At 45.3% G+C, this 14,971-nt stretch overlaps 2 protein-coding genes across 8 annotated transcripts in view; both read right to left on the bottom strand.

Annotated features, from left to right (window-relative positions):
* The window catches only part of LOC126709285 (histone-lysine N-methyltransferase ASHR2), a 31,913-nt gene that overhangs the window by 3,428 nt on the left and 13,514 nt on the right, over window positions 1-14,971 (bottom strand). The window lies entirely within an intron of this gene.
* LOC126709224 (uncharacterized) overlaps window positions 1-14,971 on the bottom strand; it is a 44,255-nt gene that overhangs the window by 726 nt on the left and 28,558 nt on the right. For 4 of the 6 annotated variants that reach the window (XM_050409446.1, XM_050409438.1, XM_050409367.1 and 1 more), the window contains 2 exons: window positions 12,086-13,679; window positions 10,691-11,051 (listed from right to left, as the gene is read on the bottom strand). The exons of 1 other annotated variant lie outside the window; for it this stretch is intronic. In XM_050409446.1, the coding sequence (XP_050265403.1) occupies window positions 10,805-11,051; window positions 12,086-13,679 (1,841 nt within the window). In that variant the 3' untranslated portion in view covers window positions 10,691-10,804. Of the gene's footprint in view, window positions 1-10,381; window positions 11,052-12,085; window positions 13,680-14,971 lie in introns of those variants that run through there. One more of the 6 variants, XM_050409428.1, reaches the window with a different exon arrangement.

Raw genomic sequence — 14,971 nt, forward strand, 5'->3', positions numbered from 1 at the left:
GGCACCATTTCAAACACAGTTTTTGAGGCATCAATCAAGAAATTTGCACTTAAAAAAACTCCAATTTCTCCTTTCACTTACAAAATACAATATGATGACGTCGAAAAATCGTCACCAATGGGTCACACCATACTCGCGACTCGAATCGAACCTGCACGACGAAACAATCGAAAGAATCCTTCAGAGAGCACCGGTGTGGTGCCGGCCAAAGGCTCTCCGACGGTCAAGTTAGAATTCCTATGTTTTACTTAGTGCGTTAGAGAGGGTTCATTAAAAGCGTACCTCGATTTCTGTGGGTATTAGGCCTTTTATAGTGATAAAGGGTTGACTTTTCCTTTTTGGTTTCCACATCTTTTCAATGTGGGACTCTACTCCCAATTCTTCTAAGCGTGGTGAGCAAGGATTCCCATTTCTGGATCTTAGGGTTTTTCTGGGCTATGGACGTTTCGGATCATGGGCCCTTACTGTGTCAGTCAGTGATGGGCCTTCAAAGCTGGGACCATCTTCACACAGGCCCAAGAGACCCGATCCGTCAGGCCCATTAAGGTAAGCCCATCAGGCCCAATATTTCATCATCTTCAGTTGCCCCCTTCACCCCAATGGTCCGTCGCCTTTTAGGTCAAAGGATCAATGGGGTGACGGTCCTTACGTATGGGCATGACGGTCATTTTCTGACGGAATCACGCAAGATAGGACGACGGTTCCAGACGGATCAACCCGTCATAGGAAGATTCATCAAGTTGACGGTTACAAACTTGTTGGTACGTACTGACAGGTTGTCAGCATTTATTAAGCATGCCACGTGTCACTCTCTGAATGGTCGTTGTATAGGATCGAAGCGTCGCTTCGTCTTCCGTGCACCTCCTATATATATAAGGCGCCTCACTCTTTCATTTTTCACTTTTCACTTAGAAAACATTTGTCAGAGCGAAGCCGTCAACCTTGTCAGAGCAATCCGTCGAGGACGAATATCTACTGATTACGCCAACCGTCACCTATCCTCTGCTAAGTTTGGTAAGTGCTTCTAATTTACTATAGTAAAGTTACATTTCCGTCCCTGCATTGTTGTTAGGCTTTCCATATCCGTCAACACTTTCAAACCCGTCGGTCTTAGGTTTCATTGTCAATTGTAGGAAATGTCTAGTGCGTCAAGTAACCAGTCGGTGGTTCGTGATGGGACGGAATACGAGGATGTATACCCGTCCGGTCATAAAGACCAAGAGAGCCCCGGCGAAGATAGGAGTCCGTCTGCCTCCTCTTCATCCTCAACAAATGAGGATGTGGAGGTAGTTGAAATAGAGGGTTCCGATGACGACGGGGATCAAGCACTGGAGTCCGTTGTAGGTGCTGATGGACTAAGGCAGTTCATCATGTTGCCAGAGTAGACGGTGCATAGGTTTACATCCGTCATCAGAGAGAAACACTTCAGCACCTTCAGGACTAACTTCCAAATCCCTGACTATGTTTCCATCCGTCTACCTTACGCGTTGGAGGAGTGTTACTATGAAGGGGTAGACGGTGCCGGAGTGTACGAGCAGGCATTGAAAGCTGGACTTCGATTCCCGCTTTCTACACTTCATAGGGAACTCTTACAATATCTGGGGTTGTCCGTCACCCAGATATCCCCTAACGCCTGGAGGGTCTTCATAGCCATGGAGATTCTTTACGGTGCAATGTCAAACTGGGGAAAGGAAATTGACGGTCCGTGAATTTCTTCACTGTTACCGTCCAGACGAGATTTCTGGATCAAGGGGGATGTATAGTTTTGCTAGTCGGAGCCCCTTGTTGAAGGTGATCTTTGAGACCCCAGACTCAAATAGAGACTGGAAGAGTCGGTACTTCTTCCTGGAGGGTGACAGATGGATGAACCATCCAGGGGAGACGGAGTACATGCCCGTCGACACAACTTGGGCAGTGATAAATCAGACACGTATGCATCCGTGTTAATTTTGTACTGCTTTTCATATCCGTCCAGCTTTATGTGTATATCTTAATCATCTTTCTCTGCAGGTAGACGGCGCCCACAAGTCAGCCTTGAGGAGTTTAGCTTCCTTGAAAAGATTTGCAGGAAAACTACGCCGGAGGAAAGGACTTGGGCTAAGCTGGTGAACCCGAGGACCATACATTGGTACTGTGACGGTCCTGAGCCCACGCAGGAGGCAATTAGATACGACGAACGAGTTCATAGACGTAAGCCCGTCAACTTTACTTTGTCATCTAACTGCCCTTACTTAGTTTTAATTTTATCCGTCACTATTTGCAGAGATGGACGACGCAAAAAGGAGAGCTTTGATTAAATCCCAAGCCGTCAAGAAAAGGGAATCCGGCGAAGTGGTACCTAAGGTGCCGGCTTCAGCCATTAAGAGGAAACCGACATCAAAATCGGACCGTCCATTTAAGCAACCAAAGGTCTCTCTTGAACCTGTGATTGGTTTAATGGCAGAGGGTAACAAGACCGTCACCCCAGCGAAGCAGGGGAAGGGTAAAGGACTGATAACGGCCCCAGACAGTAAGCAAGAGAGACCTCCTTCCCTTCTCCGTGATGACTCCAAGTATGCTTTGGAGAAGCTGTCGTCCATAATCACGGCAGAAGACTATGAAGATCTGGGAAACCATTCGACGGAGGCCATGGGGGAGACGGGCCTCTTTGCCGTCGCTCAGGTTGGTTATGTCCGTCGAATAAGTTTATTTTCCATTCCCGTTGTTATTTACATTATGTGACGGTCTCTTTTCTATTCGCAGTCCTTGGTCATGATGAAGGGACTACTGGACCGGTGTCTCCACCGTGAGAGTACCTTGGACCGGGTGCGCGCGAAGGCGGAGCAGACGGAGGAAGAGCTCGGACAACTTCATAAATGGAGATCCAAGATGGAGAAGAAGCTGGAGCTTTCTGAGCAGGCGAGGAAGGAGCTGGAGGAGAAGACGGCCTCTGCGCTGACGGCCATAGAGAAAAAAGATGCTGAGATCAAAGAACTCAAGGAAGAGATCCGTCATGCGAAAGAGGTAGCCGTCGAGGAGTACCGATGCTCGGAGACCTGTTTGGGCGAGCTGTCGGATTCCTTCCTTCAAGGCTTCGATGATTCTCTCCGTCAAGTCAAGAAGGCCTATCCAGAGCTGGATCTGTCAATGGTCAAACTTGAGGACCAAGCCCAGACTTCTGCCCTCCCCGTCGCCTCCGAAAATACGGAGGACCTCTTTGGCGACGGTGCTGCTCAAGGAGACGGAGAGTCCGTCCCGTCGAAGGAAGTCCAAGTTGCTGATCAGAAGGATGACTAACGTCTATGTAATTCGTTTAGAGGACAATCCGTCCATTCTCTCTTTTTTTCTTTTTTTTTTATTATTATTATTATTTTTTTATTCATATTTCAAGACAATCCGTCCTTTTTAATTGTATTAAACATTTGCCTTTGGGGCTTTTGGCTTAATGTTCACATATGCTTTTTATAATTGTTTGGTACTCTGTTTAAAGCTCCGTCCTCCTTCTTGAGGAAGGATTTTTGCGAGAATATTTGTTTATCTGTGATGCTCCGTCCGCATTGCAGACTTGTTATCTTATGTTGATTGAGCAATTACATCCGTGAGGTTCGTTATGAGGAACCGTCCGCTTTGTGACGTTGTACATCACTTTTTAAATGTAATGCCTATTTAATGGACTTGTAAAAAATTTTAACGTAGTTAGTTGTCCGTCCACTATATTTCATGTATTTCAACATCTTAGTGATCCGTCCACTTTGTGGACTTATATTTCATCACCTTAGTGATCCGTCCACTTTGTGGACTTATGTTTCAACATCTTAGTGATCCGTCCACTTTGTGGACTTATATTTCATCACCTTAGTGATCCGTCCACTTTGTGGACCTAAGTTTCATCACCTTAGTGATCCGTCCACTTTGTGGACTTATGTTTCATCACCTTAGTGATCCGTCCACTTTGTGGACTTATGATTCGTCACCTTAGTGATCCGTCCACTTTGTGGACGTATGATTCGTCACCTTAGTGATCCGTCCACTTTGTGGACTTATGTTTGATCACCTTAGTGATCCGTCCACTTTGTGGGCTTATGTTTGATCACCTTAGTGATCCGTCCACTTTGTTGAAAGTGATAATCCTCGTAGGCATATCCGTCCATCTTGTGGATTTCAAGTGATCATTCTTTAGAAGGATCCGTCCATCTTATGGACTTTATTTTGCAACCGTCCATTTTGTGGACTTGTGTTATTCTGTGGGCAATTGCAATGGCATCCAAGCAAAAGATCAAAGTTAATAGAAATGTGTAAGGGAAAAGTGCCTGCCCCCCCCCGGGCTTAAAAAGGCACGACAAGATTGTAGCAAAAATAGTTAAACAGTTAAAAGAACAGCTAGTAATGCCAAAAAGTCTTTAAAGAAAAAACTGGTTGTTGTGTCACTATTACTGGTAGTACTTCCTCAAATGCTCGGCATTCCACGGATGCGGTAGCTTTTCTCCGTCTGTTGTCTCCAGGTGGTATGTTCCTTTCCTTTTCCACGACGTAACTCTATAAGGTCCTTCCCAATTGGGGCCGAGTTTTCCCTGTGTAGGGTCTCTAGTTGCACCCATGACCCTCCTGAGTACGAGGTCTCCTACTTGGAAGTTTCTTTGTCGGACCCGGGAGTTGAAATGTCTGGACATGCGATCCTGGTATCTAGCGATCCTTTGCTCTGCTGCCGACCTGACCTCATCTATAAGGTCCAGATGTAGCCTCATGGATTCGTCATTCCTGCCCTCGTCGTGGTTGTGAACCCTGTAGCTTGTGAGCCCAATTTCTGCTGGGATGACTGCCTCGCTCCCGTATGTCAGTCGAAATGGTGTCTCTCATGTCGGAGTCCTCGCCGTTGTCCTATATGCCCACAGTATGCTCGGCAATTCTTCTGGCCATATGCCCTTCGCCCCCTCGAGCCGAGTCTTGATAATCTTTAGCAGGGATCGGTTCGTGACCTCAACCTGACCGTTAGCCTGAGGATGGGCGGGTGATGAGTAGTGGTTTTTTATTCCTAGCTGTGTGCAGAAATCCCGAAAGTGGCCGTTGTCGAACTGCCTCCCGTTATCTGAGACAAGAACTCTAGGAATACCGAACCTACATACGATGCTCCGCCAGACAAAGCTTCTAATGTTCTTTTCTGTAATGGTGGCCAAGGCTTCCGCCTCTACCCACTTTGTGAAGTAGTCGATACCCACTACCAAGAACTTCAGCTGCCTTACCGCCGTTGGGAAAGGTCCCATGATATCTAGTCCCCACTGAGCGAACGGCCATGGAGCCGTTATAGGGGTTAGCTCCTCCGCTGGTTGCCCGATGAAATTGCTGAACCTTTGGCATTTGTCGCAGCTTTTAACGTATGACTCGGCATCCTTCTGCATGGTTGGCCAGTAATACCCAGCTCGTACCAGTTTGTGCACTAACGAGCGCGATCCGGAATGGTTCCCGCATATTCCTTCGTGTACTTCCCTCATTACGTAGTCTGCCTCTTCAACCCCGAGACATCTTAGATAAGGACGGGAGAAACCTCTCTTGTAAAGAATGTCTTTTATCAAGACGAATCTTGCCGCTCGGACTTTTAGCTTTCTCGCTGCCTCCTTCTCTTCTGGCAATATCCCGTCCTTTAAGTATGAAGTTATCTGCGTAGTCCAGTTTCTTTTGGAGCGTATCTCCTGCATGTTGTCGGGGTCTATTAGCGGAAAGATTTGTACAAAGGAAAGTACATTACCCGGTGCCGTCATATGTTCCGCTGAAGCGGCTTTGGCTAGCCGATCGGCGAGTTCATTTTCTCCCCTGGGGATCTGGACGAACATTGCTTTTAGCCCGTCGACTCTCGCCCTTACTTGATCAAGATATCTCTTCAACCTTTCCCCTTTGCATTCATAATCTCCGTTTACTTGATTGGTCACGACTTAAGAGTCGCAATGCACGACCACACTTTCAGCTCCGGCGGCTTTAGCTAGGTCGAGCCCCGCCGCCACCGCTTCGTATTCTGCTTCATTGTTGGTAATGGGGAAGTCGAGACGGACCATACATTCAATCTTGTCTCCTTCAGGTGACAGCAATACTATGCCGGCTCCTCCAACTCGCTTATTGGATGATCCGTCGGTGTGGATGTTCCACTGGGGGGGTTCTTCTGCCCCCTTGTCCGCGTCCCGCGTAAATTCTGCTATGAAGTCGGCTATAGCTTGTCCTTTAATTGCCGCACGTGGTCTGTACTTGATGTCAAACTCACTCAATTCTATCGCCCACAGCGTCAGTCGACCCGCGGCTTCAGGATTACTCAGTGCCCTTCGCAAGGGCTTGTCGGTCATTACGTTCACGGTATGGGCTTGAAAGTAGGGCTTGAGCTTGCGAGCCGCCGTGACCAACGCAAAAGCGAGTTTCTCCATAGGTTGGTATCTTTCCTCGGCACCACGGAGCGCCCGGCTGGCGTAGTAGACGGGCTTCTGTGCCCTGTCCTCCTCTCTGATTAAGGCAGCGCTGACGGCCACCGGGGAGACAGCCAAGTAGAGGAAGAGTTCTTCACCTGGTTGCGAGGGGCTCAGTAGAGGTGGTGAAGATAGATAGGTTTTTAACTCCTCGAAGGCTCGCTGACACTCGTTCGTCCACTCGAATGATTTTTTCAATGTTCGAAAGAAGGGTAAACACTTGTCCGTCGCTCTCGACACGAATCTATTCAATGCCGCAACCTTGCCGTTAAGGCTTTGTACTTCCTTCACGTTTCTCGGGGGGGCCATCTCCATTATGGCTCGGATTTTGTCCGGGTTAGCTTCAATCCCCCTTTGAGATACCATGAATCCTAGGAATTTGCCTGCCGTTACACCAAATGCACACTTTCCCGAATTGAGTTTCATGTTGTAGGATCGAAGCGTGCCGAATGTTTCCTTGAGATCTTCCAAGTGGTCTTCCTCCTTCCGGCTCTTCACCAGCATGTCGTCGACATAGACTTGGACATTCCTCCCGATCTGCTGTGCGAACATCTTGTTCATTAGTCTCTGGTATGTTGCCCCTGCATTCTTCAGGCCGAACGGCATTACTTTGTAACAGAAGAGTCCTTAACTGGTTACAAACGAAGTCTTCTCCTGATCGTCCTCGTGCATGCGGATCTGGTTATAACCCGAGAAGGCATCCATGAAGCTTAGCAATTGGTGTTTAGCCGTCGAGTCTACTAGGATGTCGACCCTTGGAAGGGGATAGCTATCTTTGGGGCATGCCTTGTTAAGATCGGTGAAGTCCACGCACATCCGCCATTTGCCGCTCGTTTTCTTCACCATTACCACATTCGCCAGCCAATCAGGGTAGTAGACTTCCCTGATGAAGCTTGCCCCTTGGAGTTTGCGGACCTCTTCCGCTATTGCTTGGTCTCGTTCTGGGGCGAATACTCTCTTCTTTTGTCGGACGGGTGGAAACGAGGGCAACACATTCAACTTATGTACCATGACCGAGGGATCGATTCCTGGCATATCGTCATGGCTCCAGGCGAACACATCCTTATTGCTTCTCAAGAAAGCTACGAGCTCTTGACGGATTGCGGGTTTGGCATGCGTTCCGATCTTGGTGGTTCGGTCTGGATTGGAACTGTCAAGAGTTATCTCCTCTAGCTCCTCTGTGGGTTCTGCCGTCGTTCGGTGTTCTTCTATGTTCAAGGCCTGGATCTGGTCTTCCACCTCCATCATAGCTACGTAGCATTCTCGCGCAGCAATTTGACTTCCGCGTAGCTCTCCTACCCCATACTCCGTTGGGAACTTGATCATCAGGTGGTAGGTTGATGTTGCCGCCTTCCACGAGTTGAGCGTGGGTCGTCCAATAATAGCATTGTAGGCTGACGAGCAATCGACCACCAAGAATGTCACATCCTTGGTGATTTGTTGGGGGTAATCTCCTACTGTCACCGATAACGTGACTGCGCCCAAAAGGAATATTCTACTCCCTCCGAAGCCAACGAGCGGGGCGTTTGTCGGTATTAGCTGCTCCCTGTCAATCCTCATTTGTTGGAACGCCGGATAATACAAGATGTCGGCCGAACTACCGTTGTCGACCAACACTCGGTGGATATTGTAGTCGCCTGCCCGCAAGGTGACGACGAGGGCATCGTCGTGTGGATGGTGTAGGCGCCGTGCATCCTCTTCCGAGAACCCGATAATGGGGCCTTCCCTTCTTGCCATCTTTGGTACTGTACCCGCCAACTGGACATTCTGTACCATCCGAAGGTATGTTTTGCGAGCCTTTTTTGACGATCCGGCCGCACCTGTCCCTCCAATTATCATCCTTATGTCCCCTAATGGGGGCCTTGGTCGCTCGTTTTCTCGACGGGGGTGTTGTTCTTGCGGGGGTTGATCCGTTCTCTCCTTTCCCGGAAACGTCAGGGATCCTTCGTCCTTAATCTGCATTAGGACTTGGTCTATCGGGGCGGTCAACGGAGTGAAACTCGTGAACCTTCCGCCCATTGGTTTTGGACGCCTCTCCTCCCTCCGATCTCCCATCCGTCCTTTCTTCCGCCCCTGGTCCTGTCGGGGGTCCTCTTGTCTGTCTCTTTTCTTGGGTCTGTCTTCTCGGGCTAATAGTGCGTCTTCAGCGTTCATATACTTGGTGGCCCTGTAAAGCACCTCTGACATGGTCTTTGGGTCGTTTTTGTATAGGGAGAACAAAAACTTACCCCCCTTCAGTCCGTTCGTGAACGCTGCCACCAATATCTTGTCGTCGGCTTCGTCGATCGAGAGCGCTTCTTTATTGAAGCGTGATATGTAGGCCCGTAGCGTCTCCTCCTCTCTCTGCTTGATATTCATTAAACAAGCCGTGAATTTCTTATACCGATGTCCTCCGATGAAGTGTGTAGTGAACTGAGCGCTCAGCTCCTTGAAGGTGCCGATGGAGTTTGGTGTTAGCCGGCTGAACCAAATTCTTGCTGCGCCTTTCAGGGTTGTAGGGAATGCCCTACACATAATTGCGTCTGCCACTCCCTGAAGGTGCATCAAGGTCTTGAAGGTCTCTAGGTGATCGAGAGGGTCCTTGATTCCGTCATAACTGTCCATACTCGGCAGGGGGAAGGAATTGACGGACGCCGTAAATGGCGAGTCGGTCCGGTTGACAAGGTCGTCAAGATCACTGGACACTCGCCCCTTAAGAGCGTTCATCAGTACTTCCATCTGTTCCTTCATCGCCTGCATCTCCGCGATGATGGGCTGCGGAGCTGTATCCGTCACTGAAGGGATGCTAGCGTCCCGTCGCACTTGTTTGCTCGGGGCGTTACTCTCCTGTGGTCCGTCATTATTTCTCCTTTCCTCACTGTTCCCTTCTTGATCTTCTCCTTGGCTATTCACCGCCGCACTCTTTTGATTCAGCTGCTCTACCAGGTCGTGGTTTTGTTTGGTGAGGCGCTCCACGGCTGCGGCGAGCGTCTTGACCTGTCTCTCAAGGGCAGTCGTAGGGGCTTCTTCTTGGACGTCATTTGTGGTTGCCATCGAGCGTGTGAGTACCATGTAACTCTTTTGTCTAGGAAATGTTACCGTACCCGGTCGTCCCCACAGACGGCGCCAACTGATGACGTCGAAAAATCGTCACCAATGGGTCACACCGTACTCGCGACTCGAATCGAACCTGCACGACGAAACAATCGAAAGAATCCTTCAGAGAGCACCGGTGTGGTGCCGGCCAAAGGCTCTCCGACGGTCAAGTTAGAATTCCTATGTTTTACTTAGTGCGTTAGAGAGGGTTCATTAAAAGCGTACCTCGATTTCTGTGGGTATTAGGCCTTTTATAGTGATAAAGGGTTGACTTTTCCTTTTTGGTTTCCACATCTTTTCAATGTGGGACTCTACTCCCAATTCTTCTAAGCGTGGTGAGCAAGGATTCCCATTTCCGGATCTTAGGGTTTTTCTGGGCTATGGACGTTTCGGATCATGGGCCCTTACTGTGTCAGTCAGTGATGGGCCTTCAAAGCTGGGACCATCTTCACACAGGCCCAAGAGACCCGATCCGTCAGGCCCATTAAGGTAAGCCCATCAGGCCCAATATTTCATCATCTTCACAATATGTACCTTCCAAAATGTACATAAGGTTACTGAAACAGATGTTCTCAATTCTATGACTACAATATTCAAATACCCTACTTGTTTGATCTTAATCCTTCCTTTTTTTTAATCTCCTTCATATCATCAAACAATTTGATTGTGAGAGCAGACAGCTTACCCTCATAAAAAAAAATGAGAACTCTTCCTATATATGTTATTTTCTTCAAGAATTAAAGAGATTAGCATAAAAATTTCAATGTTTCTATCCAATGAAAAAACAATCACCTGCATCACCATAGTTGCTGCTGTCAGCTAACTTCAACTCATGTTTTCCATAGTGACCAGTAATTTACAGAGGCAAAGGAACCCAGAAATTAAAAGCAAAAGCCTAAACTAAATCCTCTAATTGATTTAAGAAGCATTCAGCCAACATCCTTGTTTCCTAGTTACTTTGCCCGTGTCAAACTACACCAGAGTAACTGTGCTTTATGAGGACACAGAGCAAAATACAAATTCAATTTAAATATTAGCATATTCAAGGCCACAGGAGTAAATTGTGTGGCAGGCTGGCAGCTATGACACGTTTAATAGAAAATGAGTGATTAGAAGAATAAAAGATAAATCTTAGCGATTGAATAATGACAAAGAATTTGTCAGTGACATAAATCATGTTTGTTCTTTACCTTGGACCTTAGAGGAAGCCTGAAAATGATGGCCATGAAGAACAGGATATTGCTAACTGCTAGCATTGGGACAAATTTTTCTATGTTCCGGAGAAAATTTTGTAGCATAAAGCCCTATTTAATTGTAACAGATGCAGAGGCCACTGCAGCCTCTGCTATTAAGGAGACAGGTTGACGAGCCTGCAGACAGGCACCTATATCGAAGGGGTGCAACTCAGAACCATCAAAAATAAGATTAACACCAGGAAGGGTTACTTCTCTGCTGTCGACTTCATCCGGTTCAACTTTTACTGAACTCACAGTATGTGCTTCTTCAATGGGCCTTGTGGCAGCCTCATAGACAGGAGTTAGAGCATATGATCTGCAAAGTATCATTCAACAATTATATTCAGGATATCATCAAATCAGATCAGAATAGCAGCAAAGAGTACCAAGAATTCACTCCCTACCAATATTATATTCAACAGGACAAAACAAAAGAAAGAAGAGACAGAAATGCTTCCTGACTTTGTTCCAGAAAGCTGTGTCCCTTATTAACTTTGCTCACCCTCACAAAATTTAGACAGTCTCAAAAATCCTCTAGCATCAGTGCATCGCTCATAATGCTTCCTCAGAAAGCTGTTTTGCAGCTTGTAAAGGCCCTTAAGTAACCATTATTCCAAAAATTATGACTGGTGGGGTTAGTTGCCCGTAGGTTTTACTGGCTAGAGGCAAGTCCAAAGGGCTCTTCTTTAGACAGGTTTCCTATGTTATCCAAAAAAAAAAAACAATTGTTGACCTACATTAATAATTCTGCAACCACCAAGCTTAATCAGGCTCCTTGCCACCTAACCAGGTGCTACCACTGGGTTTGTCAAACATCTTCTTACTGATATTTAAATTAAAGGAGTAATTGGAAAAGGTAATACGAATCAACAATATATTTCCACATAAATGATAACACTTCATGAAAATTACTCCTCTTAATAGATCCGCTCTGGGTGTCTAGCAAGTTAAGCTCTTAACTAGGTCCATTGGAAAAGCCTAAACAATTTATTAGTTAAATCTTTGGCAAGATGATTATACATGATGCTTTATCTACTGCCATAACTGCACTCAATATCACAGCCTCCAGGCACCATTACACAATTTAGGAATTGCGAATCTTTCTGTAGTAAATATTATCAGCAGATAATTGCAAGAAAGAATCTTCCCATATAAAATTTCTCCAAAAAACCACCTCTCATCTATACAGAGTACTTCAGTAAAAACTTTTAAAATGTATACTGAATATTCTGTGTTAAAAATTACTAAAATAGGAAATTACTAGCAACTGGTAGAGAGACTAATGCCATAAAACATTTCAAAGCAAAACCAGCAGTATGCAAACAGTACAATGTATTGATTGATACATACCTAAGAATGCTACCATCAAAGCTCAAAACTTCGGTTCGGCAACGTTGCCGATTAGCAAGTTTTAGTCTCTGATGCTCACTCAAGGCTCCTGAAATGGGAGAAGAAGGGTCAACAAGCGGATTCCATCTACCACTAGCATAGTTCATGAGTTGTCGAGATGATTCCTTTGCTTGCTCTTTCTGGTAAAGAAGTTTTGCAGCAGGACCTGTTGCTTGGTACTCTGCACAAACATCACGCAACTTTTTCCGTAAATTTTGCATTGCATCATGATGCTCACTAAGTGAATCTGTTTGAAGTAATTGCGATGATACCACCCTTCTACATATGTTGTTACACAATTTTGGACTAAAAAGTGGCATCCCAAATTCCACACTCAATGGGACCCATTCATACTTCTCATCATCAGGAGAAAAGTGGTCAGCTTCTCTTTCTTTAAAAAGTTTTAATAGGCGAATGTAACCAACTGCCAACAACTCTATCTTGTTTGCCAAATCAGTTAACAGAGAGTTCAGTTTCAAACTTTCCTCTTCACGCAGCCCCAATTCCTTCCCCACATGAGCAATTGAACCATCAAAATTCTTTAGAGGCAACGGAATGTCCATGGTCATGATTCTTCCAGATCGATCAAGATCATACCTGCTGAGGGGCTGTACCAGCACAGCTGAGTGTTTAAGAAGTGAATTTAAACAATGTAAAAGTATACTTCCCTTGACTAGATTGCCTTCAAACTTCCCTCCCAACCCTCCAATCGTAGAACCATCCCAAGACCATATAAGGGCTTTCTCACAACCAGCCAATGGTGCAGGAAGCAACCGTAGACATTGTCCTTTCATGAGAACAACAGATAGAGGCCCACTAGCCACAGTTGAATATAGCACCAATTTCATCCAAGGTGTCATAGATGAATAAGAGGGAGGACCAAAATGTATGGGACCTGTCGGTCCAGGAAGAATTGATGAAGGAGGAAGAGGAACCATGGACACAACAATGTCATAGTCACGATGAAATAATCGGTTTAAAGTTGCTGGTGCAAGAGAAGCCAAGCTTTCACAGCGAAGAATATCCACACGATATTTCTTTTTCCTCTTCAGTGGATCTCTTCCAGCATCTGACCCTTCAAATAGAATCTTTTTCTCATCATTCTGGAAATCTGGATCTGTGTTAGACACCTCACTCGAGGTAGCAGAAAATATTTCATCATCAGCACTTCCAGTAGCAGGTTCAGTTGAAATAGAATCCTCATGGGGCATCCCTGAACTAACCAAATCGTCTTTATCCAGCCTAGCTTCATTTGTAGTAGAATTTCCTGATTTGTCAGTCAAAGTGATGTCAGCTATCAAAGTGGCCTCATCATTGCTTGAAGCTAACATATCCATCTTATCACAAACTTCTTCTGCTTTGGCATCGGTAGCAACTCCACCAGATAGCAGACATTCCAAAACGCAACGGAGGCTGAATGCATGATTTGCAAATTCCTGCAATTCTCCCTCAAATTTTGTTCCCTCTAACGTACTCAGATCCTTGCAGAGATCAGCAATGCTAGCATGACCCAACTTTCCTGCTTCATATAGTGTTACAGCATGGGATTTTAAGCCTGCAAAAGGAGATTAACAGAAAGACATGATTAATATCACGCAATTTGCATAAATTCTACTTGTGGAGTAAAACATCCATGAGATTGCTCAACTTTTCTCTCATTAAGAACCACTACTACTTATTATGATATATTTTGATGGAAATTAAATTACTGAAAGTGCCAAGCCTAGCAACCTGTTAAGTTTTGTCAGTCTATTCTTTTTTTTGGGGGGGGTGGCGGGCGCATATATACATCTATGACTTTAAATCAAAGTTTTGTTCAACTCAAAATTCAGTAAGCCAAGGCCTTCTTATCATAGAGTTTGGATTGATGAAAACAGATGCCCATTTCTCTTAAATAAACATGACCTTAAATTATATAATCCAGTTTATAGTCATTTTTTCTCTTCTCATTATCATAGAATTTGGATTGATTAAAACAGATGCCCATTTCTCTTAAAGAAACATGACTTTATATTATATGATCCAGTATATAGTCATTTTTTCACTTCTCATTACTAAAGAGTAAAGAGGATTCACACTAGAGCTTCATTCATCTCTGTCCCAGATGCATTATGCACTTACTCAAAACAAAATGCAGCCATGTCAAAAGTTCACTATTTCAAATGATTATTTACTTTTTGGGGGCAGGGGAGTGGAGATCACTAAATATACCACTCAAAGCAAGATTATTGTTCTCCAAATCACAACTAATAAGTCTGAACAGGGTTAACTATTAAGCATGGAAGCAATTGGCTGCAATCCAACCTGAAATCTTCTCATGATACCACAATTTATTCTTGCTGTGATAGTCTAGACAAGCTGAGATCAATTCTGGGTACCTTTTTTACTTAATGCAACCACAGACTATCATGGGTGTCTTTTATGATGATGGCAAAGGAAATACAGAATTCAAGGAAGCGGTAAGGTCAGACAAAATTCTCATTTGAATGCAATATACAAGAGAAAAAGCATTGAGACAAGTTTCCAGCATCTCGATTTGCCACTTTCCTATAAAATTGTGTAGAATCCTAGCATGTAAGTCAAGTATTGTTCATTGTCTAAAAATTTAAGAAGTTGATAGGATAGGGCAGAAGATTTTGTCTATTAGGCTGGCTTTGACTTGTTTTCAAGCTTTTACTAGTTTGAAGGTGAATGTGGGGAAAAGTGAAATTGTCCCTGTTGGGGAGTGCGTAACATTCAGTCTTTGGCTAATATCGCTCAGTGCAGAGTGGGCAGTTTGCCTATGACTTATTTGGGTATGCCTTTGGGAACTTTGTATAAAACACCCTCCATTTGGAATCCGATTCT

Source organism: Quercus robur, chromosome 2, assembly GCF_932294415.1.
Source record: "Quercus robur chromosome 2, dhQueRobu3.1, whole genome shotgun sequence".
NCBI lineage: Eukaryota > Viridiplantae > Streptophyta > Magnoliopsida > Fagales > Fagaceae > Quercus > Quercus robur.